This window comes from Equus quagga, chromosome 22, assembly GCF_021613505.1.
Source record: "Equus quagga isolate Etosha38 chromosome 22, UCLA_HA_Equagga_1.0, whole genome shotgun sequence".
Lineage (NCBI taxonomy): Eukaryota > Metazoa > Chordata > Mammalia > Perissodactyla > Equidae > Equus > Equus quagga.
The window spans coordinates 2,120,370-2,145,019 of NC_060288.1; the positions used below are offsets into that span (position 1 = coordinate 2,120,370).

The 24,650-nt window shown below is 49.0% G+C and overlaps 1 protein-coding gene across 1 annotated transcript; it reads left to right on the forward strand.

The window, feature by feature from the left end:
• The first annotated feature begins 119 nt into the window (after positions 1-119).
• On the forward strand, positions 120-23,075 carry PLAT (plasminogen activator, tissue type). The gene is made up of 14 exons (XM_046648748.1): positions 120-283; positions 11,068-11,165; positions 12,556-12,604; positions 13,989-14,126; positions 14,521-14,631; positions 15,000-15,174; positions 15,839-15,930; positions 16,990-17,164; positions 17,694-17,779; positions 19,116-19,311; positions 19,421-19,557; positions 19,727-19,867; positions 20,721-20,887; positions 22,171-23,075. The coding sequence occupies exons 2-14, from the start codon at positions 11,091-11,093 to the stop codon at positions 22,327-22,329; spliced, it is 1,701 nt and encodes a 566-aa protein (XP_046504704.1). The 5' UTR covers positions 120-283; positions 11,068-11,090; the 3' UTR covers positions 22,330-23,075.
• Positions 23,076-24,650: the final 1,575 nt, after the last annotated feature.

Genomic DNA, 24,650 nt, shown 5'->3' on the forward strand with positions numbered 1-24,650 from the left:
ACTGGCCTGAAGCCAGGATGGGCAGAGCTGTTTCCATCATGCACTTCCTCCCCCTCTTTATAAAAACAGGCCCGCCCCAGCTTGGCTCCTCCGTGGCCCTGTCCACTGGGCATCCTCCCGCTGCAGAGGAACCCGCCCACCCAGGGCCACCGACCCCACCCCCTGCCTTGAAATTTAAAGGAGGCCAGAGCTGTGCAGGGAGATTGGAGCTGAGGTCCTGCAAGATCCCCGGGCTGCAGAGAAAGCCTCTCCGAAGGAAGGAAGGAAGGAAGGAAGGAGCGCGGTAGGTTGAATTCTGTGCCTCTGTGTCCACACATCTCCTCTTCTCTCTCTTAAAAGTCTCCCCGGCAAACTGAGCCTGTAAAGGAATGCCTAAGTGAGGGACCGACTTTGTAATTCAGGCAAAAAGGGTAAACTGGAATCTGCGCCCAAAGGGAGATTTCTTCCTGAGTCTGCATTGAATGGGGAGAGGCTGAAGTGTTCTGGAGGGGTGGGGGTGGTGAGGGAGGAGAGAGACTAGGAGGCAGAAGAAATGTCTTGGAGAAGAAATCTCTCATGCAGAGTAAAGGGGAAAGTGAAAAGAATTATACAGAAATGCTCTCAATAGACAATGAAAGCATCTCGTGACTAACGGGCAAGAAATGAAAAAATCAGCTGCTTTCGGGACACACGGCTGTCAGGGCCGGAGTGCCCTTGGGGGTGTCTGGCTGCCTCTCTCCCCAAATGAGCCCCTTACGGGACTGAAGCTGGGGATGGGGCAGAGAGTGACTTACCTCCAGAGCATGATCCGCTGGGTTGGAAGTACTGGGAAAGAGAAGGAGGAGAATGCTGTAGAAAGGTCTTGGACCTCCCCCCATGCCCGGCATCTCCACTGGTCAGTTTTGTCCTCTGGCTTCTTGCCCAGCGTGAGGTCCTCTTTAAGGACTTTTCAATTACAGGGGAAACTGACATCAGTGTCTTTTATTCCTAAAGCTCTCTGCAGGAGGCATAGCGGGGGCTCTCTAGATTTTCACTGTTATTATCTTTGTTTTCTTATCCTCACAGTGAGGGAGGGAGGCAGGAAGGGAAGGAGGAAAACATGCTGAGCTCCCAGGTAACTAATGACAAACTCAAGCGCAAAGACGCTTATTTGGTGGCCAAGTTGGAATAATAATGGTGGTCTCCTGCAGCTGATTGATGAGAGAAAAAATTATATGTGTGTGTGGGTAGATTTGCAATCCCATGAAGAAATTCTGCAAATCCAACTGTTAAGCTGAGTTCCCTCAAAGGGACTTTCTTGCAATTCTTGCCTGTGGGCAGGAAGACTCCTCCTGCAATCTAGACACTGACTTGTCCAGAATCAATATATGACGGTCAGTGTGAGCTGCCGGGTGAGTGCTTCCTGTGAGAGCAGAGCCAGACGCTGAGCACCAGCAAGGGCGCCGTGAATATTGAAATAGAAATAGTCCCATCCCACTCATCAATTTATTCAACCTAAAATGTTCTCAGAGATGCCAGCCTCGAATCTCTGGATCTTGTCAAGAGCCAATAATAGCTACCCTCTGCCCAAATGGCTCAGTCTCTGTCCAGACTCCCCCAGCTCATCAGTTTACTTTGTGAGACCTCGTATCAGTCTCACAGTGTCTGTGCTGCATCGCAGGCCTGGGACGGTTCATGCCACCAGGGCGTAGCTGAGAAGAGCAGTGAGACTGTTAGTGTGTGCTCATTGAGGCAAGATTCCCAGACTGGACTCGCCTTTTATTTCCCCAGGGCCTAAGAGTCGATGATCAGTGCATTTCAAACTATTGTAACAAGCAGCCCAGCCACGCCTGGTGACCATAACCTTGCAAGGCTTTCAGAAATGAGTGGCCAGGCCCACAGAGCATTGGGGGAAACTTACTGTGCAGGTGAGGCCTGTTACTTTTCCGCCAACAGGAGTTCTTCTGGTCACAGGGTTTTATAGCAGCTTAAGGGGCCCTTTGGCTAGGATCATCATTTGGAAGGAGAAGTGCTGGCTTCAGGACTTCCAAAGCTTCCAGAGCGAATGCAGGTTATTTTGATCAGACAGCTGAAGTGGCAACATCGTTCATAGCAATGGATTGGACTTGGCTCCGGTCAAAATTCAAAATTCATGTGCTTATCTGAGACAAGTGTCTGCTGGTAAGGAAAATTTTGAGTTTTTAGTTGAAATGTTCACTTTCACCTGGTTATTTGGCATGGTAGTCTCAGAATAAAATTTCTATTTTCTGTGAGTGATTTTCATCTGTTCTGATAAGATGGCTAGGTTGAACAAGTGACCAGAATATTCTGTTCATCCCTTCTTTGGGTCATTTGCTTCTCATGGAGAAAAATTCTGTCCATAGTTTTCAGGCTCTACACCTCATCCTACTTAACCAGCTTATATAACCATGTGTTGGGTCTCAAATCGAACCGGATAGAAAAGTGAGGATGAGTTAGACTCACAGAAAGGTAGAGCGAGAGAATCTTAGAGATCGTCCTCCCTGGTCCAACCCCAAGTCCAGCCACGTGGTCTTCTGATACTGGCTTAGTTGTCTACTTACATAAAAGGACAGCACATTTTCTTCGTGATGTTTTGTACATCTTATATTCCACTATCCTGCCTGGGAAATAGACTTCCGTAGAAAGGGACAGAGGGACGGATAAACCTCGTGATCACCTGGAAAATAAGACCTATCACAGAAGGGAAAATGAACCAGGCACACACAGGCATTTCATAAATGGTTTTTGAAGGGATGACTCAGGCAAGTCCTGATGCTGATGATGATTACCTGGGAAATGCTAACCAGTCGTTCCTCCTATAGAACTAATACAACTGAGGGTCCTTAGCGGCTGCCCAGCACCATCTGTGCCAATGGCCATGATCCAGAGGTGACTCTTGGCCAATAGGCCCAGCCGAGGTGCCCAGGATGGCTATGTGATGCTCTTGACACATAGCACCAGTGGCTTGAAGAGCTTTGTTTGGGAATTGACCTGCAAGACCTGCTTCTACCTGGAGCCTCTGAAGTGACCACTTCAAGGTCAGGCTGAACCCAGACACTGGGAAACTTTTGTATTAAGAGCCTTTTCTGTTTATTATATAGTCACAAATATCCCATTAACTTACAACTAGGCATTAGGGAATCCACACTGAACTTCTCCCCAAAGGCCCCTACATCTTTAGAACTCTTGGGCTTTCCAAGCCACACTTCCTCCTGGGAATACCCTTGAAGAAGGAGCCTGCGCTCTGTGAATCATACTCCTTTGCCTGAAGAAAGTGTTTTTGCCCAAGAGTAAGCTGCTTGCTGCTGTTACCCTGGGCCCCAAATGGTGGGTCCATCTTGGGGATATGCTCTGTCAGGAACACCCCTTCATTGCCTGGCTAACTCCTACTCTTGTTTAATAAACAGCTTATATAGTATCCATTCCAGAAAGCCAAGCTTGACTGCCCCCCACCTCAACAAGAGGGAGAGAGATCCCCTTCCCCCACCTTCTGGCAGGACCGGTTCTTCCTCTGCACGCCCCCCTTCCATCCCCAGTGCTGCTCACACTGTGCTGTCATTGTCTAGTTTCTTGTCTGTCCTCTTCCCAAACTATGAGGTTTTGAAGATAGAACATATGTCTCTTTATACAACGGAACCTGTCCCTGGTGCACGGTTGGTGCTCAAGAAATGTCTGATGGTGTGAATACATAGAGTGAGTGAATCATCACCTGGGAATCCAGGAAGGGAGGACATTGGACTGAGCAGGGGCTGAGGGTGGAGGTGGATGGGAGGGCATCTGACAGGCCTGGGAGGATTGCCCCCAGGGAGGTTCCCAAGCCCCTTGGTTAGAGATCTTTGCAGGAGCAGTTTGATGTCAGCTGAGTTTCTTGAAGGTAGGAGACAGGGGTCTCCACGGAGAAGCTGAACCCAGTAACCTATTACGAATAACCTAAAAGAGAGACTACCAGTCGCCTTGATCTCTGCCAGCTATTGACATTTTGGCATGTTCACAGAAAAGAGAAACTTGCTTTATTTTGCCTCATTGTAGCAGGAGGCGGTGTCTGCCCCCCCGGGCTGCAGAGAGAAAGGGAAGGTGGGTTTGTTTTTCTGGGAAGCTCCTGTTTCCTCATTTCTCCTGTGAAAGGTCTCTGGTTTTCAAACATCCTGTGGTCTGCATCAGATGGGCCTTATCAGTCATGAGGGCCTATCTTCCAGTTGGTCCCGGCAGCTAATTCCAACTTCCTTGGAGAGTCCAGAATAGCCCTGGCTTGTGTGGTGTAAATAGGCCTGGGAAAGGCAAATAAAAAAACAGATTAAAAGTAGGATGAAAGACACCACCTCATATTCAGGAAATAATGGCTCCTGTTAATACTGATCTGTGCACGTAGATGAAGGGCATGAACTTGTATGTCAGTTGTAAAGGCCTGGGTTATAGGTTACCATGAGATGTCCAGGTGATCTGGGAACTGTATGGTAATAACACTTGAACATGATGAGGACCCCATAGAGCTTGGCATCCCTTCTGCTGTGGAAACTTCTAGTTATTGTTCCAGGGAGAAGCTGCAAACTTTTGTGCTCCCATTTCTGAAGGACACGCATGACAGTGAGTACGGTTAACCCTACTGTGCACCAGCCATGGCATAGGGCCTTTACCTGCCTGTTTCTTCTCCATTTGCCGTAACGACTCAGCAAGGCGGAAATGATTAGCCAAGAGAAAAACCAGGAAACCATGCAGCCTGTAAGTGGGAGTGGGAGTTTGAAGCTGAGGCTCCAGAGGCCATGCTCCTTGCATTGCAACATGCTGCTCCTCTCAAGTAGCAGCTCTGAGCACATTGAAAACCTCATAATCCAGCGTCAGGACACAGTAAGGAAGAGTGGAAAGAATGTTGGGTTTTCAGTAGAAGAACTGGGGATCTGGGGTTTGAATCCTGACACCACCTTAGAAGGTGTGTCACCTTAGGGCCAAAGGCCCTTAGACTTCTATGAAGTTCAATTCTCTCATCTGTAAAAACAAGATAGTAATATCGCCTTAAATGATTCTGTGCATTCCTGGTAAGCAGTAAGTACTCAAATACCTGTTGAGTAAGTGGCATTAATCCACACACATTTCTCAGAAATATGCTATCATGTCTCTTCCACGTGAGCCCAGTAAAATGTGGACAAATTCATGTAATAATACAATGAAAGCTTCCGACCATTTTTTCCTGATTCAAGTGTGTTGAGATCTCCAGGTAGACTGAAGAATTATCGCGTATTGAATTACCTCATAGTGATGTTTACTCCAGGGAGTGGAAGGAACGAGAGGAACTAGCCTCATTCTTAACAAGACGCTTGTAGATTAACATTAGATTACAGGGTTTTGGGATTCAGACTTGGGGCTTAACATTTTGTTGTACTGACTAAAGGGCTTAGCTTTTGCCAGCTGAAGCTTGTTTTTTCTTCACAAGGATGTAAGTTTATTAGGAAAGAATTTCATTTGTTTTTATCGCAGGAGGAGGCAGGATGATGATAGGATGCAGGATGGACTTCTGTTTTCCTAGACCCATAACCCACGCTGCCCTAGTTCCTCCGAATAACCAGGATTACCTGGCAGAGGGTGGAGAGTTGAGGAGATGACACTGCTCAGTATAGATCTTCCTGAGTAGCCAGGTTCATGTCATATAACTTAGGTGCAGCTCAGATGCCTCTATTTTGCAGGTGCTTTGGGGAGCATTCTGCCCTGAGTAATTGAGTGGAGTTGGGGCTGGGGGGTGGGGGGAGTGGGAGGTGCGTTGCCAGGAGAGGATTCTAGTCACTTAATTGGAATTGATCAAATTAGATAAGAAACAGACTCTGCCTCTCCTGTCCCTTCGTTATAAAGAGATCTGTTCAAGAAGAGAGAAAATGAGGTTTGGCATATAGAAAATCACCTTTTTGAGAAGTTAAAAATTGCTTATATGATGGCAGGTTTTTTTTTTTTAAAGATTGGCACCTGAGCTAACAACTGTTGCCAATCTTCTTTTTTTTCTTTCTGCTTTATTTCCCCAAATCCCCCCCACCCCCACCCCCCATACATAATTGCATATCTTAGCTGCAGGTTCTTCTGGTTGTGTATGGCAGTTTTTGAAAATGGTTTTTATTCTGAGAGCAGGGCCTCCATAAAAAGCAGGACCTGCCTAAATGGGGCCAGAGCTGCCAGGCTAACGGCTCCTGTCCTTAGCTCTGCCTCTGGCCCATGAAAAGGGGAGCTTTTCTGGGAGCTCATCACCTTTTCCAAGGCATGGTTCTTCCTCCCATCTCACCTCATCTCTTGTCCTGACCCTAGTGACATGCCTTTGCCATTCCAATGAGTTCTGACCGTTTCTTTTCTAATTTGTTGGCATCCATTCTGGGCCATGGTGGTTGGGGGTAGAGGGAGGGTGGTTGTTTTAAAGCCATGAGTCATTTTAGGGTATTTGTATTCCTGGAGCCTGACTCTCTCTTACTTAGATTTCCACAGCAGCTTTGCAAAGCAAGAGTAACCCAAGAATCTCCTTTACCAAAGACTCAGGTAGCAGACCTTGCACACTGTGTAAAAGTTGATAATAGTATCAATTTACTTTTGTTTTTCCCTTGAATTTCCATCCTCCTCCAGCTTGCTCATGTTTCTGACTTTTTTTGCTGGCAAGAGTGGAAACTACAAGTCCTTGAGTTCTGTAGCGTCTGGGGCGATTGCACTGTATGTAGCTAGACTCACAGAACTTGATTGATTGATTGATTGACTGCATTTGTACAGTTTTGTTATTGCAAATCACTTTACAGCACGTGGGGAAGTATTTACATAAAAGTGCCTCTACCCGCTCACTAGGGTTTCACAGTTTACACAGCACGTGCGCATTCACTGTGTATCATTTGTTCTCACAACAATGAAAATCACAGAATGGTACCCTGGAGGAAAGCTTGAGAGTCCAGCCCGCTTGATTTTGCATCCCTGGGAGCAGATTTTACATCTCAAAATATGGAAGGGCTGCGCATTAATTGTTGTGCAGCCATTTTAATCTGTGAGCGAGTGTGTCAGTCCCTTTCCTGAAAGCAGGTTTTTCTGGGGAAGATGGAGAGGGCAGGAGAGTGGAGGGAAAGGTCATGCAAAGGGAAGTGGAAAGACACTGAGGACAACACTTCATCTCCTGTCCCAGGTCTGTCCTTGAGCTGTCCTGCTGCCATTCCAACAGCTTCACCCAGTCTGCGCGCAAACATTTGTTAACTTTTGCCCGTCAGTCAGCATCCCCCGTGTTACCACTGCAGAAATGAACGCTGAGTTTCTGGCTGGCGTGATCATTGATTTCTTGGCCACAATGGCACGCATCCTTGGCTCTAGAGTAATCCCCTCCCTGGTTACCAGACTATTGTTCCATTCTTTTTCCCTAGAGCAGACATCATCCACGGTTGTTCAGAGGGCCAGTGAACTGAGCCACTCTGTTGCTGCAGCCAGCAGGACCCAACACGGTTTCCAGGCAGCAAGGTCAGAGATGCTCTGGAAGCCCAGGAGGCTGCCGAATGCAGACCTGCAGGCTGGGTCCCGCACAAGGACGCCTGACGTCCTTGAAATCCAGGCCACGCTTTATTTGCCAAGCCATGTGCGCTATTTTTTCTAATTTGCACCGATTCTTTGTCAACTTGCCAGACTTTGTGTCTGTTGAACTCCACCCACCAGAGAGGGTGCCTTTTGCAAATCTGCAAAAATCAACTTTGTGTGCTAGGGTTGGCCTGCCAGGGCTGGAGCCTTGAGACCTTGGGGACCTCAGGCCTCTTGGCCATTCCACTGCTGCTCTCACACACTGATGCTCTCAGGGATTCAGGGACTCCAGTCTAACTAAAGTGAGACAGCCTCATGGATTTCTTTTTCCTTCCCTCTCTTCCTTCCTTGCTCCCTTTCTTCGTTCCTTCTTTCCTTCCTTCCTCTTGCTTCCTTGTTTTTTTAGTTCTTTGATTCTGGGAAACCATTAAACACAGCAAAAGGAAGAGAACATAGAAAAAAATTACAAGTCTCTGTATTTATAAAATGAGCGTCCAAAGGATTTCTTACACTTATTCTTCAAATCTCATGTCCCACCCTGGCCCCATTATGAGCACCTGGTGCTTCTCCCTTGGGTGGGAGCCTGTGGTCCACGAGGTGGAAGTCTGTCTGGCGTGGCCCCCCGGATTCCTGGCATTCACTCTGCTCTTTGTCCAGGCGCTGCCCCCAGCCCTCCACACCCACCTCTCTAACAAAGGCAAAACAAGGACACATCTTCCCTCCCTCTCCTTTCTCCCTTGTCTTCACTCTGCTGGCGGTGACTCATTTCTTTGTCATCCTCTCACCCGTTGGGCCTGTCCGGCTGCTCTCATTGCCTCTGTGCAGCGGGGAGGGAGCCGGCGCCTTGTGTGAGAGACTCTCCGGCAGTGGCTCAGCTCAAGCCCCAGGAGGGCCAGCAGAGGTGGAGGAGGACAAGGACTGATAGAGGCGAGACCGTCTCACTGTCCTGGGAGGAGACAAAGCCATGCCCCTTTCCCCCAGTGCTGATTCCCTAGTGGCAAAGGGTTTAACACGATGCAGCTGCTGGAGACTTTACACGCGTCCCCAAGGCTCACTCCTCCCCAGCTGTCCAGGGAATGCAAATGTGTTAATACTTCACTTCTCACTTTGCAATTTTCCACTATCTAGAATTGTGTTCCATTTAGGCGGACCTGGAGTTCTTGATATAAAACAGCACCTTGGCGGGCATCCAGAGAAAAGCCAAAAGCATCCCCTGGGCCTGGGGGAGCCAGTGTGTGGAAAGCGCCAGCCGCTTACTTCCTCGCCTGGCTGCTGCTTCATTCACTCACTCCTTCATTGTCTTATGCAGAATTTCTTCATAAAGTCCTCAGAGTTTAGAGCTCCCCCCAGCCTCAAGGCCTGAGATAACAAAGGGTGGGACAATCTATAAATACAGGAAAAAGGATTAACGTCAGAAAGAAAGCGGAGAACACATTTAAGAAGATCTATTTTCAAAGGTTATAAGTAATGGGATAAAATTAAGAAGGAACATTTGAGAGGGATTTTGGGAAATTTTGAGAAAGGGGAAATTTGAGGAAAGCTTAGAAAGAAAATCTGGAACAATTCCCTGTGATAGGAGGATTCCAGGCTGTGCTCCTGTGTTGGCTGGCCTCAACTTGCTACTTCTTTCTTCTGGAAGTGGTCAGGAGTGACAAGCTTCCCCCTAGGAGTGAGGAAGGGCCCCCACCCTGCCCAGGAAGGGGCTTGGGCGCACCAAATTAGAACAAAGGGCCAGATCCTGCGCTTCTTTCTCACGATGGGCCGGGCAGGCAGGGGAGGCTCCCTCACCCCGGCTCCCTTTCCCTCCCGTCACCAGCAGCCCCAGCAGAATCTGTGCAGCGTACAGTTTCCCACCCCCACCCCCTATATTTTTATCCTTGCTCTGAAGGGAGCTCGGGGCCGTGGGAGGGGAAGGGCACTTCAGCAGGGGAGTTGTTTGTGAAGAAACAGAGAAGGAGCCAGAGCCGCAGCCAGGCCAGGATGGAAGTTCTGGAAGCCTCTGAACCAGCAGGGCCCTTCAGATCCTTGGGAAGAGGGGGAGGGGTGGGACCTGAAGTTGTTGTGACTGAAGGGAAATGAGTCAAGGGAAGAAATGCCCAGATTTAATTCTCGTGAACGCAGGAGTGAGTGGGCCTGCCAGACCACAAAATAACACCCTGACCAACCAACCTACTTTGGGCTGCTGAGGGCAAGACCGCTGGAAAAAGGCACATGGAAACCAGGAATTCTGGGTCCAGGAAGATCTGAGTCTAATGGCCCAAGACCAGATGCCTCCACTCCTCGCTGCGAATCTGCACCAAGCAGAGCCTGTCTATAAAAAGGAGGCAGCCGGTCCGAGGGGGAGGGGGCAGCGGGCGCGCTGGAGTCTTTCCTTTGTTGGACGAGGTGGACTGGAAGTTGTCAGTGGAAGAGCTGGGGCAATCTGAGGTCGGCTGGTTCCGTGATGTGCCGGCAATAAGATCCCTACAGTGTCCTCAGAAAAAGTTAGACAGGGGACATTGCTGTGGCTCCATCTAGCCAACCCCAGGACAGGAATTTACTTCCAGAGAAACCAAGCCAACTCACTGTGGTCCCCGGCTGCAGCGAAGGCCAGAGATGGGCTCACCCCTCAGCCCATAGACGTCTCTGGGCAAAAACATCTTCCAGCAACCTGTGTCCATGAGTGGATGAACGGGTCAACAAAATGTGGTCTATACAGACAGTGGAATATTATTCAGCCTTTAAAAAGAAGGAAATTCTGACACACGCTACAACATGGATAAACTTTGAGGGGATTATGCTCAGTGAAATAAGCCAGTCACAAAAGGACAAATGCTGTGTGACTCCACTTCTAGGAGGTAGCTCGAGTCGTCAAACTCACAGAGACAGAAAGTAGAAGGGCGGGTGCCAGGGCTGGGGAGCTGTGGTTTGATGGGCGTGTAGTCAAAGTTTGGGAGGACGAAAGTTTGGAGATGGAGGGCAGTGATGGCTGCAGAACCGTGTGAATGTTCTTAATGCCACTGAGCTGTACACTGAAAAATGGTTAAGATGGTAAATTTTATGCTATGTGTATTTTACCATGATAAAATATACATACAGGTGCCGGCCCAGTGGCGCAGCGGTTAAGTTCGCATGTTCGGCTTCGGAGGCCCAGGGTTCGCTGGTTTGGATCCTGGGTGCGGACATGGCACTACTTGGCAAGCCATGCTGTGGTAGGCGTCCCACATATAAAGTAGAGGAAGATGGGCACGGATGTTAGCTCAGGGCCAGTCTTCCTTAGCAAAAAGAGGAGGATTTAATCCTAAAAAAAAAAAAAAAGGAAGATTGGCAACAGTTGTTAGCCCAGGTGCCAATCTTTAAAAAAAAAAAAAAAGAGGAGGATTGACCACAGATATTAGCTCAAGGCTAATCTTCCTCAAAAAAAAAAATACATACGATAAAAAACAAATGTCTTCTAGGTCCTTGTCGTGGCATTTCCTGCTGTGGGAGCTGATGCTGGAGGCCCCACCGTGATAAAGTTGCAGGTTCTTCAACTTTCTCGTACTCTTTAATCTCTCAGGTCACACAACTAAGCTTTTTTCCTCTCTTCTCTAGAATTTAAGGGACGCTCCGAAGAAATGAAGAACAAAATGAAGAGGGAGCTGCTGTGTCTGCTGCTGCTTTGTGGAGCACTCTTCATTTTGCCCAGCCAGGTAGGCGTGCAGTCCCCCTGTGTGTGCCCTGCCCCTCAAGGCTGTGCCACTTCTAGATGCTCCTCAGTGTAACCAGGCCCCAAGGGGGGGATGGTGTCGAGTGGAGGGGCAAAGGGACAGAGGGCCAGAGCCACCAAACACACGTATCAACCCTTTTTTTTTTTTTGAGTAAGATTAGCCCTAAGCTAACGTTTGCCACCAATCTTCCTCCTTTTGTGCTGAGGAAGACTGGCCCTGAGCTAGCATCCATGCCCATCTTCCTGTACTTTATATCTGGCATGCCTGCCACAGCATGGCTTGCCAAGTGGTGCATACGTCCACACCTGGGATCCAAACCGGCGAACCCCGGGCCACCAAAGTGGAACATGCGAACTTAACTGCTGTGCCACCGGGCCAGCCCCTCTGGGGTATTTTTAAAGAATGTGTTTGAATTAACCCATAAAGTATTTATAAAAGACAAGGCAAGTGCTGTGAGCCGTCAATGCAGGCAAGCTGCCCTCATGCTGCTTACTGTCTAGTTGGGACGGAAGCCACACAATACACATGGTCTCTGAAAATGCCCTGCAACAAAGGGTGTCATGTGAGGCCCAGGAGCAGTGCCTGAGCCGCAGGAGTTTAGGGAAGGGAGTGTCAGGATGGCTACGTGGAGGAGCCGGGCGCTACATGGAGGAGCCAGGGCGCCACGTGGAGGAGCCGGGCGCCTTGTGGAGGAGCCGGGCGCTACATGGAAGAGCCGGGCGCTACATGGAAGAGCCGGGCGCTGCATCTCCACCGTCCAATATGGAGCCACTAGCCACATGTAGCTATTTCAATTTAAAACTAATAAAATTAAAAATTCAGTTCAGTCACACCAGCCACATTAAAAGTGCTCAGTCGCAACATGTGTCTAGTGGCTACCGTATTAGCACAGATATTAAACATTTCCATCATTCAGAAAGTTCTTTTGGACATGCTAGTCCAGAAGGGGAGGAAAAATTAGACGAGAAGGGAAGAAATGGACATTCTGCCGAGGGCCAGTTACTGGAGAGGGACTCTCTGGAGAGGTGGCATCTGATCGGTGGGTTGATGGATAGTCTTCTGCTTTGGCCACCTTTATTCTTTTTTTTGTTTTAAAGATTTTATTTTTCCTTTTTCTCCCCAAGTCCCCCCGGCACATAGTTGCCTATTTTAGTCGTGAGTCCTTCTAGTTGTGGCATGTGGGATGCTGCCTCAGCATGGCCCAATGAGTGGTGCCATGTCCGTGCCCAGGATCCAAACCAGGGAAACCCTGGGCTGCTGAAGCAGAGCGCGCGAACTTAACCACTCGGCCACGGGGCTGGCCCCTGGCCACCTTTCTTCTTAAGACACCCAGCATGCGCTTATCCTTCCTCCATCCCTGGTTTCTTTGCAGGAAACGCACACGCACACGCTATTCAGAAGAGGAGCCAGATCTTACAGAGGTAAGATGAAATGGATGGCCGGAGGCCGGAGGCAGGCTCAGGGCATGGGGGCTCAGGGTGCCTCAGGCTGTCGGGGGATTTATCTTCTCCCCACGACCTGCAAACTTAAGCTGGATGAGGGTGAAATTTGCAGGGTGATTCTGCAAAGATACCTGAGTCGCCCTTCCATCACTCACTCACCATTGCCCCAGGTAGCTGAAGCCAGCGAGTTGGGTTCTGAGGACAGGAACGGAGTCGGGCTGTCAGGGAGCCCACGAGCTCAGTGGCCCAAAGTCCTGTTACAGGGATGAGAAACAGAGCCTGGGGAGATGCTGTGACTCGCCCGAGGCCGCAGTGCTGCCAGCCACAGCTGTCCTGCTCCTCTGGGGTCTTTCCCTGGGCAGTGATTCCATCCCTCTGGAGTCCGCTCGGCATCTTTGCTAACTAACATCTCTGCGCCTCTGTCTCTTTTGGTTGGTAGAGTGGGGATAATGGGCACCTCCCCTAAGTGGTGTGAGAAGACGCTCTGTATAAGACTGTCCAGAGCGACTCTAGAAATCTGAGGAACACGCCCGCTAGGATTCCAAGAGTAAAAATTCTAACAGCCGGATTGTCTTGACTCTGATTTCAAGAAGTCTAGGCCCAGCCACAGGTCCAAAACTACCACCTAGGGCCTCATCTCCTTCGTGACCCAGTGCCTTTGGGTCTGGGAGTCTTTGCAACTCCCTTTGAAACTGGAAGCTTCCCCAGCAAGTCACACCTTAACTCTGAGTGCCCTCGCTGTGGGACAGCACAGCGTTTCCTACGGGGTCTCCTGGCTCCAACAGACCCTCAAAAGAAACAACAGCGTTATCTACAATGAGCACAGGTTGCTTCTTTAAATAATTAAAAGTTAAAGAGTTTTTAAGGTGGCATTCTGGTTTGCAGAGAGAGAAAGGGAAAGAATGTTAACGGAAGTACTTCCACTATTTTCATTACACCACAAGCACTAAGGGAAGCAGCACATTTTCTGCATGGACTAAAATGTCAGTTTTCTTTGTTTGGGGCCAGAAATGCATTATTTCAGTGTGGTGATACTCACGTGGATCAAAAACTCTGGTAGGCAGTTATATACATGTGTATATTTTTGATGAATCAAAATGAAAAATTAGAGTATTACTCAATAAATGTATTTTGATAGATAAATTATTTCAAAACAAGGACCCATCAGAGGACAAACAATAACAAGGATCTTTGCTGACAAAGTATTAGGCATTTGTTGTCTTCCAGCTGAGAGCAAGAAAGGACTAAAGGCTGGGTTACACCGAGAAGGAGGGAGGGCTTGTCTGAGAAGGACGGTGGGGTGGCTGGGGGGTCAGTTTCGGTGAGATGCGCCCTAAAGAGGGCAGCCTGTCTTTTGTTATAGTGACCTGCAGGGATGAAAAAACACAGATGACCTACCGGCAACACGAGTCGTGGCTGCGCCCCATGCTCAGGGGCAACCGGGTTGAATACTGCTGGTGCGACAGTGGCCGGCCGCAGTGCCACTCGGTGCCCGTCAAAGGTACGCACGACTCCAGCCCAGGCTTTGGGCTTCACCACAGTCCCATGGGCCATACGCTGTCACTCATGGTCCCCCGCTGTTCAAATCTTCACATGCAGATTCCCTCCCGTTCTGCCTGAGGTGGGGGGGGGGGGGGAAGGTGCCAGCCAAAAAGGAGCGAGGCTGTGTGACCTCAGGCAGACACCTTCAGCTGCCGAGCCTCAGTTTCCTCCTGTGAAATGAGGATAATCATAGTGCAGATTTCATGGTTTGCTGGGAGGATTTGATGAGTTAATTTTTGGAAACTGCTTAGAATAGCGCCCGATGTGTGGAGAGCACTCTTAAAACTTTATCTCCTGTTATTCTTGGAGCTACTTGGAAAATAATTAGCGGTTTCCTTGTTTACACTGAACAGGTTGCAGCGAACCACGGTGCTTCAATGGGGGGACGTGTTGGCAGGCTCTGTATTTCTCAGATTTTGTCTGCCAGTGCCCTGAAGGATTTGTTGGGAAACGCTGTGAAATAGGTGAGTGGTGGGGGGTGGTGTGAGAGGAACTGAAACCCCAATTATCAAATCCACCCAGAAAGGAAAGGAAGTGTGTGGTGACAGGGGCACGTGTCGGGTGGACACAGGGAAGGGTCATCCAGGGGTTGGTTAGGAACCAAAGTGCCCGGCCCAGTGGGCAGAGCCTTGGGGGTGACTCTGGAGTCTGGCTCTGCCACCAGTCTGCTGGGTGACCCCGGCCCCCGCACTGACCTCTGGCGCTCCAGTCGTTTCAGCAGCCAGCTGCTCATTGGTTTGGGGTGATGACAGAGTGGATGGGAAACCCCTTTGAAAAACTAAATGAAAGGGGGATTCATATGTGAGGTGTCATGTGTCTTGCTTTCAATCAGATGCCAGTGCCACATGCTACGAGGACCAGGGTGTCACCTATAGGGGCACGTGGAGCACAGCAGAGAGTGGGTCCGAGTGTGTCAACTGGAACAGCAGTGTACTGGCCCTGAAGCCCTACAATGGGCGGAGACCAGATGCCATCAGGCTGGGCCTTGGGAACCACAATTACTGCAGGTGAGAGGGCCATCTCCTGACTGCTGAGGTTTTTCTCATGAGAAGCTGTTACAGTGGGGAAAAGACCTGTATCAGATCTGTCAGGGATCTCCAGAGAAAGAGAAACAAGAGGATATATGTACACACATAGCGGTTTATTTTAGGAATTAGCTCATATGATTGTGGGGGCTACAGGGAGCCCAGCAAGCTGGAAACTCAGACAAGAGTTGATGTTGCAGTCTCAAGGCAGAACATCTTCTCAGCTTCTGCTCTGAAGGCCATTTACTGATTGCACGAGGCCCACCCACGTTATCAAGGACAGTCTCCTTTACTAACATGGACTAATTGTAGATGTTAGCTACATCTGCACAGTCCCTTCACAACAACACCCAGGCTGGTGTCTGATTAAATAACTGGGCGCTATAGCCTAGCCAAGTTAACACATAAAACTAACCATCACAGTCCACCCCTTGTGCCCTTGGCACCCATGCACATCTCCTTAAACCCTACTGCATCTCCAGATGAAGACAATAACTAGGTCCCACTGCCACCAAATGTGGTACAAGTATCCTGGGTACAACCCAGGGTACACTAACTCGCCCCAGGAGAGGATGCAAAGGCCTTGGGGCTGAGAGGGAGTCTTCGCTTTTAACCTCCCCTGGCCCGCCCTGCCTGACTTTTCCAGAAATCCAGACCAAGACTCGAAGCCCTGGTGCTACGTCTTCAAGGCGGGGAAGTACAGCTCCGAGCCGTGCAGCACACCCAGCTGCTCCAAGGGTGAGTGTGGCCTCCCCACCCTCCCCAGTGGGGATGGGGAGAAGAGGCGGACGGACGGGGCTGACAGTCTTTCTACGGCTGTGGAGACAAAGGAGCAGGCTGGTAGCTCGTCATTTTGGTTCCAGAAGGAAGAAAGTCAGGAGATTCAGGTCCTCTCCCGGGCTTGGCCTCTAACTGGCTTGAGCTAACCTCTTTACCCCTGAGCCTCAGTTTCCTCACCTACAGAGGAGAAGATGGGGCTGCATCCGTGCTTTCCAGTCCTTCTGAAGATGGATGGAGATTCTCCCTTTGTGACTGATGGGCCTATGTCTCAATCTCTCTCTCCCTTTAAAGACTTTTAATGTGAGAAAATTTCCCAGATTTAAAAAATTCTAAGTTACAAAAAAGTACTACGAGGGGCCAGCCTGGTTGCGTAGTGGTGAAGTTTGCGCAGTCCACTTCGGCAGCCCAGGATTGGCAGGTTCGAATCCTGGGAGTGGGCCTACACACCATTCATCAAGCCAGGCTGTGGCAGCACCCCACACAGAAGGACTAGAGGGACCTACAACTGGGATATACAACTATGTACTGGGACTTTGGGGAGGAAAAAAAGTGCTATGAATTCAGTGGTGCTTTCAAAATAGTTGTTATTTATTACAATAGTGTGAAAAACATGTTTTAAAGTTCTAAGTATACATGTACAAAAATACCATGCAATCGACCTCCAGGTAATGCTGATCTATCTGTGAATTTGAGGACTGTTTACAGTCGCTCTAAAGCATCCTCCCCATCCCCCAGGATCCGGTCCAGGTTAGGACTCCCCCGTCTAGATGATCTTAGAGATCCATCCAGTTGACGGAAGTTGGCGCTCCAGATGAAAGCCATTTGCCATGCCCATATAAAAAGCACTTGAAGAGGGAAAGGGGAGGTTAGGATGGGACCACACCCTTCTCCCAGGTGGACTGGCTGCCTTCGACTTCTCAGGCCAGCAGCTCCACTTCAGGCCCTGCTGCAAACCTCAACTTGCCTACTTTAGCATTTAATCAGTTTTGTTTCAGTTTGAGATTTCTTTTGTTCCAGAAAAAAATGGGGACTGCTACACTGGAAGAGGATTGGCATACCGCGGCACCCACAGCCTCACCACGTCTGGTTCCTCCTGCCTCCAGTGGAATTCCATGACCCTGATAGGCAAGGTTTATACAGCGTGGATGACCAACGCCCAGGCACTGGGCCTGGGCAAGCACAATTACTGCCGGTACGGAACACAGGGTCTCTAAGAGGTTCATGTCTGGGAAGAAGGCAGGATTAGGGCTTGGGGTGGGAGAAGAATTGATGCCTAAAGTTATATGTAGGACCCACTGGGTTGGAAAGAATCGTGGATATCATCCAGTCCAACTTATGCATTTGCTAGAATAACACCTATTATGAAAAGCAAAGTCCACCAGTTTTTCAACCCAAATCCCAAGTTAGAGGTGCTGTCCCATGGCCACTTAGTCCTCGTCTGCTCCACTCTCACGTGGCATTTTTATTCCAACAAATCCTAAGAGTTTCCTCACATCACAGCTCAGAGTTCCTCCCAACATGCCCGTGAGATGAGAATGTTATGTTGCTCATAGAAAAGCGAAGTTGAAGTTGTTTTCCGATGGTGAGGTCTGTGCAGAGCCAAGTAGAGGACTCAGGGTCCTCCCGCCCTGCTCAGTGTATTTGCCTTTAGTTCGCTGAGCCTCCTTCCGCTCTTACATGGCTCGTGATGTGATTGAAAACCTTAAACTCCTTTCATCTAGGAATCCAGATGGGGATGCCAAGCCTTGGTGCCATGTGCTGAAGGACCGCAAGTTGACGTGGGAATACTGTGACGTACCCCAGTGCTGTAAGGGCTGGCCCTTGGCCACCTCTCTTTACCTAGCCTCAGTTCTTGACCATTTCCTCTGCCACTTCCTGTGTCTTCACAGCTGTCTGCTTCAGATTGTGTTGCTGCCAGATTTTCAGGAAGGCCAGGCCTTGGTGGGGAGGGGGCTTCAATTACTGAATGGATGGGATGACAACACTTTTGGGCAGGTATCCACCTCCCATCCCATGCACGAGGGTGTTGGGGAGGGGAAAAAAGAAAGACGAGAACACACCGAGTTCCCTTACATTACAGTTCAGTAGGCTGTAAACTTTTCTCTCTAGCTGACTTTATTAATGATGGTGATGACAGTAGTGGTGACTATGAGGAGGAGGGTAGTTCAAATGTGTGGCTCCCTAGATAACAAAGGGCTCTCCCAGCCTCCCCCAGCAGTGTGGCGAGAGGTCATCTCCCTCTCTCCAGTTTACCGACTAGGAAACGATCTCTCAGAAGTCACGGGTCCTGCCCAAGCTTGCTGAGCGCTGAGAGGTAGAGGTGGGAGCCCCACATCCTCTCACTCTAAGACTTGTACTTCTGTGAACTCCCCCACCTTTCTCACAGAACCCTGTTAACACAGGGGAACTGGGTTAGTGACGGGGGTGGGAGACAGAGAGAAAATTCCAGTTGGCACATTTGCTAAAAAAATAAAACTTTAGTTTGGAAATTATCTGAGAATAGATTATTATTACTCAGTTCCTGTGAACACACAGATCAGCCAGAATGTTCCTCTGGCTGGAACAGAGTCTAACTGAGCAGGTGAGACACAAGCTACCAGCTAACTCACAGCCCAGGTCCTCAGAGAGCCACATCAGAAGCTCGCTCAAGAGCCCAGTGGGCTGGGACTGTTAGGCAAGCTTCATGAGGAAGTAGACTTCAGCCGGGCCTTGAAGGCTGGGAAGGAAGAAGAGGTGGAAAAGAAATGGGGTAGACATTCCCCGGGACGAGGTTGCAATGCTTCATTATTTCTTAAGCCAGGAGGCAGCTGCGGGAAAAAACTAGAGGCAATGAAGCATAGCAGATCCCCAGTTTGGGAGTTAGAGAGATCTAGACTAATCCAGGTGCCATGGTGACCTCGGGCAGGAATTTCACAGCCTCTCTGAAGTCCAGCACTGTGACGGTTAAAGATAATGTGGATACAGTGGTTGGCACACACTGTGTACTCAACAAAGGAAAGCTGTGGTTTTCATGACCATGGGACTGAGAAGTGCAATAGCCTGCAGAAACTTGGGGTTTCAAGAGAAGAAGCCCAGATGGCGCTCAAGGACTTCACCCCAGGCCCACAGGTCTCATCTCCCTTCTCTGTCTTTTCTTCCCCCAGCCACCTGTGGCCTGAGACAGTACACGCAGCCTCAGTTTCGGATTAAAGGAGGACTCTACGCGGACATTGCCTCTCATCCGTGGCAGGCCGCCATCTTTGCCAAGAACAGGAAGACACCAGGAGAGAGGTTTTTGTGTGGGGGAATACTGATCAGTTCTTGCTGGCTCCTGTCTGCTGCCCACTGCTTCCAGGAGAGGTAGGGACCTAGAAAACCCTGGAGGTTGTCCTACTCCAAGGCCTTGAAACCAGGCCATTGGAGGAAACCTCTCAGCAGGAAGAGCATGCTAAGTCCATTTCTCCACTAGGTTTCCTCCCCATCACCTTAAGGTGGTCTTGGGCAGAACATACCGATTGGTCCCTGGAGAGGAGGAGCAGAAGTTTGAAGTAGAAAAGTACATCGTCCATCAGGAATTTGATGATGACACTTACGACAATGACATTGGTAAGTTGTCATTATTCTCCCTGCTCCAGTTCAAACTCTAGATCGCATAACACTCACCCACACGAGTGCAGCTTCTCCTTCCAAACCCTCGCCCTCTCCATCGTCCTGCCCTGAGATCCGAAGCAGCCCTTCACACTGGGCTTTTTCCCTCCCTCTCTCCCCTTCCCAGCACTGCTGCAGCTGAAGTCGGATTCCATGCAGTGTGCCCAGGAGAGCGACACTGTCCGCACCGTCTGCCTCCCTGAAGCCGACCTGCAGCTGCCCGACTGGACGGAATGTGAGCTGTCTGGCTACGGCAAGCACGAGGCGAGTAAGTGGAAGGCAGTTTCAGCCCGTCCTGACAGTGCAGGACAGCAGGGGTGCAGTTGCTGACCAGACAGCAAGACGTGGTCTCGAGAGTGGTTCTAGCCCGTCCAGACCCTGTTGCTGTGTAACTGTAGGCATCGTCCGCCCTCCCTGCCTCACAGGGTCACTGTGCAGGTCAAGGAGGGTCTCAGTAGTACAAGTGCTTTGAAGAGCTTGAGATTTCAAGAAGGTTCTGATAAGAAGTGGAGTATGGTAATTAAGGGTGTGGGTTCTTGGACTCTGTAGCCGTGTAGACCTGTGTTCAAATGCTAGCTCTGCACCTTGCCAGCAGTGTGACCCTGGACATGGCTTTTTACACTGCTCCAAGCCCCAGTTCTCACTGGTAAGAGAGGGATTGAACCAGCCACCTCATTAGATTATGAGGGTTAAATGAGATTAAACCAGTGGTTCTCAACTGGGGTGATTTTGCCCCCAGAACACTTTTGGCAATGTCTGGAGGCATTTTTGATTGTTAAAACTCAGGAAGGAGGTTTATACTGGCATTAAAGAGAAGCCAAGGGTGTTGTCAAACATCCACAATGCACAGGACAGCCCCTCCGCGCACCCCGCCCCCCAAGAATTATCTGGTCTAAAATGTCAATAGTGCTGCTATTGAGAAACTCTGGGTTGAATCGATAAAATTGCTGGTTTTGTAAGTCAAAACAATAAAATATTTGCAATTCCATAGGATTCAACCTAATATGTGTAGAAGCTTGATAAATGTGAGCTATTATTGGAAAATTTGGCTTTCTCCTTCCAGAACATTTACAAAGAACTTTCCCTAAAGCCATCAAGTCATCTTCCCTCCTCTGTTTCAGCCTCTCCTTTCTATTCTGAGCGGCTGAAGGAGGCGCACGTCAGACTGTACCCGGCCAGCCGCTGCACGTCGCAGTACTTGTCTAACAGGACCATCACGGACAACATGCTGTGTGCTGGGGACACACGGACTGGAGGGAACCAGGCGAACCTGCATGACGCCTGCCAGGTAAACACGAGCACCTCTCCATCCTGAGTCCTCCGGAGACTGAGAACAAGTTAGAGCCAGAATGGAGGGTTCCATCTCAGTGAGGCGCTGGGAATCCTAGACGAGGGCCTCAGAGAATAAAGCAATTGGAGAAAGATCAAAGTTACCCAAAGTTAAGAAATCTAAACTGCAGGAAATTTCCCCAGTGTCTACACAGGAAACTCCACCTGTTCAAGATTTCCTGTAAGCCCAGGCAATTAATTGACTATTGAAGTGATGGATAAATCAACACGAATTAAGAAATTCTTGACTTGTGTCGGTGCTGGTGAATTGGAGTCTGCTTTGTAGAAGGGGAGGAGGACCAGCAATTTACTGGGAAGCAGGAGAGGGGGGATTTGTGAGAAATAAGTTTCAAAAATGCACATTCCGCCCCAAGACCCTGGGAAAGCAAACCATTTTAGGCTGTGTTGGCATCCTTCTCAGAGTTATCTGATAAGTATCTAAGTATCCTTATCAGTCCTTCTGTTTCATGATAGCAAGACAATGCTATCCAATCTGCAGTAGGAGGACCTAAATACAGCCCAGGCCTGTTGACGAGACATTTTCGTGCCTATGTGTGCCAGCCTCTCCACTGAGGGGCTGGGGCGAGGGGCCTTATGGAAGAAGGAAGGCCAGGATCTTGCCTGAAGACTTTGTGGACTGTCTTCTGGAAGGTGATCCTACCAGCATTTCCTCCCTGGGTTCCTTGACAACCTTTGGCCTCTTTTGAATCGTTTCTTCAGAAACCTCAGCTGTACCACCCAGCTCAACAGTCAAAAAACGTTGTTTGCAAAGTGGAACCATGATGTAGCTGCAAGTTTTAAGTTAAAACAAAAACAAAAAATTGTTTTGACTCAGTCAGACAATAACAGCCAACAATCACCAAGAGTTTCACTAAGTGTCATACATCGCTCTCCCATCATTTCAAGCTTTCTCCCAACTAATTCCCATCAGCATCTCATAAGGTAGATAGTCTTGTCTCTATTTTACAGATAAGAATATCAAAGCAGTTAGCCTAAGGTCACACAGCTACCAAGTGGGGGATTAAAACCAGGGTTGAGCCCTGAAATGTCTAAGCAGGTATCTCAGTTCCACTTTACAATGTAGATAGAATCTAATTCTCTCAGGGATCAAGATCATTGAGAGCAAATTTTCCCTCTCTGAAGCCAGCACTTTGAAGAATACAGTATTAACGCTGCAATGATTAACTCTGACCCTCCCCCCGAGTCTGCATTTTTGGCAAGCTAACCGGTTCTCTTTTGCAGGGTGACTCAGGAGGCCCCTTGGTGTGTATGCAGGACAACCACATGACTTTGGTCGGCATCATCAGTTGGGGCCTTGGCTGTGGGAGGAAAGATGTTCCGGGTGTATACACCAAGGTCACTAATTACCTAGCCTGGATTCAAGACAACATGCGGCCATGACCAAGAACAGCCCATTCCCTGAAATCACAGGAGACCCTACTTCTTCCACTTCAGAAGGCACCCCACGGCGGTGCTTCCTTACCCAGATTTCTCCATGAGCCATCACACAGGACAAGTGAGGGGAGAACTGGCAGAAGAGAAAGGATATATTTTCATGGGTACTTCCCCATTTGGAAGTTTTCAGGGATTCAGGTCTGATGTCAGAATGTATTCTGTCAGACCAGAAGACAGATCAAGGCCAGCCCCTCCTGGATACCACCATCTAGGGCAGAAGAGAGGTAGACAAGCCCAGCCTCCAATCTGTCAACGTGAGCAGCTCTGAAATGGGACCACAAAGATGCAAGTGTGTCTTAATAGGAACAAGTGACCTGGTCCTTCGGGGAAGAAGGATTGCATTAGAAATAGAATGTCTGTTTATAGGCGCAAGGAAGCCCAACGGGGGCCTCCTAAGAAGGGATGGGCTGGCTGGCCAGACCGTGTTCCTTAAAGCCATCCTTGCAATCGTTTGGCTTTCCCCTTTCTCCACCTTACAGCTCTTGGAAAGGAATCCTTTGTGTACAGTATAAATCTTTTCTCTTTACAGACTTTATAACAGAACAGGAGACTTGTATCATTTTCCTAACTGATAAACTAGGCTTTAGCATATTTATATCAATCCATCTTAGTTTTTATGTTTTGTTGCCACAATCCTGTATTATACTGTACTGAAATAATAAACTCAGATGTATTTTTCACACATTTCCCAACCCGGAGTGGAACAGTTGTGTTACGTATGTAGTATCCCACAGCTTGTTTGTTCACGTTTCTCATGTTCGCAGTTTTAAATCCTTTGAAATGTTTCCTTTTGTTCACTCACCATACATGGAATACTTGCTGCATACAAGGCAATGTGGTAGGTGCTCTGGACAGTAAACAAGGGGAAGGAAGGAGGTCTTGGTTTGACAGGAACATAAGGTATGAGAGAAATAACAAGGTAGAATGGAGATGGACTACAAAATGGCAAGAGAAACTCTTACTGGCATTCACTTGCAGGAGGGATTAGGGACTCAACAAAAAAATAGGATTAGGCAGAGCTTTCAAAAACGGGGCGAGATTGGGACTGGTGGAGAGGCGTGGGAAAGGCATTCTGGAGACAAGGAATATCACGGCATGAAAATATGAAGGTCCGGAGAGCAAAAAAGGCAGCGGGAGCATGGGAAGGAATTGAGCAGTACAATTCACCTGCAGTGAAGCTCCTGAAGAACATAGGGAGCAATTGAGATTACGGGGACTTGGAATGCCAGACTGAGTTTGGACTTAATTCTGTAGGCAACTGGGAGCCAGTGAGGATTGTGCTTACAGGAAGTGATGAACTGAGCATGTCTTAGGGAAAGTAACCAAGGGATGGTGGGAGAGCAGATTAGGTAAGGAGACTGCCTGGCAGAACCACAGTAGTACAAAGGAGAAAGGAGGGGTGAGAGCCGCCTCGGCATGCCCTTGCTAACATAGCAACACCCCAATGCTTGGTTCCGACTAGAAGCTAGTATTTGGGCCATTTTTTCCCCATTCTATTTTGCTTTCCTATTCATCTGAAAGAATTAACTGCCAGACCAGTCCATACAAGTATGTTACTTAAGTAATGCTGCTTTCTGCTTCCCTTAGACTACTTTCTTAACTACTCCTGAGATGCAGCCCATATTCCTGGCTGCCGCCTGACAGTTTTATCATCACTGACAGCCCAGACCCAAGAACAGATCTGATGATGCAATGCTTACTGTTGAGTATGTGCTGATGGTTTCTAGGAGAGGAGAAGAGGTGGTCGTAGTTGGCACTCAAGAGAGAGAGAGAGAGAGGTTGTCCGAACTGCTCAGTTTAGAGGTTCTTAGAAGAGCAGTAGTTTCAACTCACAAAAGACAGACTCTTAAAGCCCAAGAGCTGGATTCAGGGGAAGAAAACCAGCTCCCCTGAGATGCTGAGGTCTCCGGGCCAGTTAACCAAATGCAGATCACAGAAACTTGAGTCACAGATTCCTTGACGCCAGACTGCTCACTTACACGTCCCTGTGCAAGTGGCAGATAGATGTGCGTCTCAGTGTTTCAGAGAAATGTCACTCGAGGAGAGCAATAAGCAAGACACCCAGCTACTACGTCTCTGGCAGGAATTCTGCTGGTTTTGTCCCCGCCCCTTGTATGGCAAGCTTTTCTTCAGATGGTCAGGTTAATGAAATGAACTGAAGCAGCAAGGCCTCCTGGGATGGAACCCAGGGGTAAAAGGCCCCAGCATTCCTGAGCGAAGTGCTGGAAACCAGACTGGATGAAGACAATTGCTCAGAGGAGGCCACT

Excerpts from the sequence above, each read along its gene's own strand:
- PLAT (XM_046648748.1), top strand. The coding sequence starts at position 11,091 with ATGAAGAACAAAATGAAGAGGGAGCTGCTGTGTCTGCTGCTGCTTTGT. Across the intron at positions 17,780-19,115 it reads CTGTGACGTACCCCAGTGCT|CCACCTGTGGCCTGAGACAG; the intron begins GTAAGGGCTGGC and ends TTCTTCCCCCAG. Across the intron at positions 19,558-19,726 it reads CACTTACGACAATGACATTG|CACTGCTGCAGCTGAAGTCG; the intron begins GTAAGTTGTCAT and ends TCCCCTTCCCAG.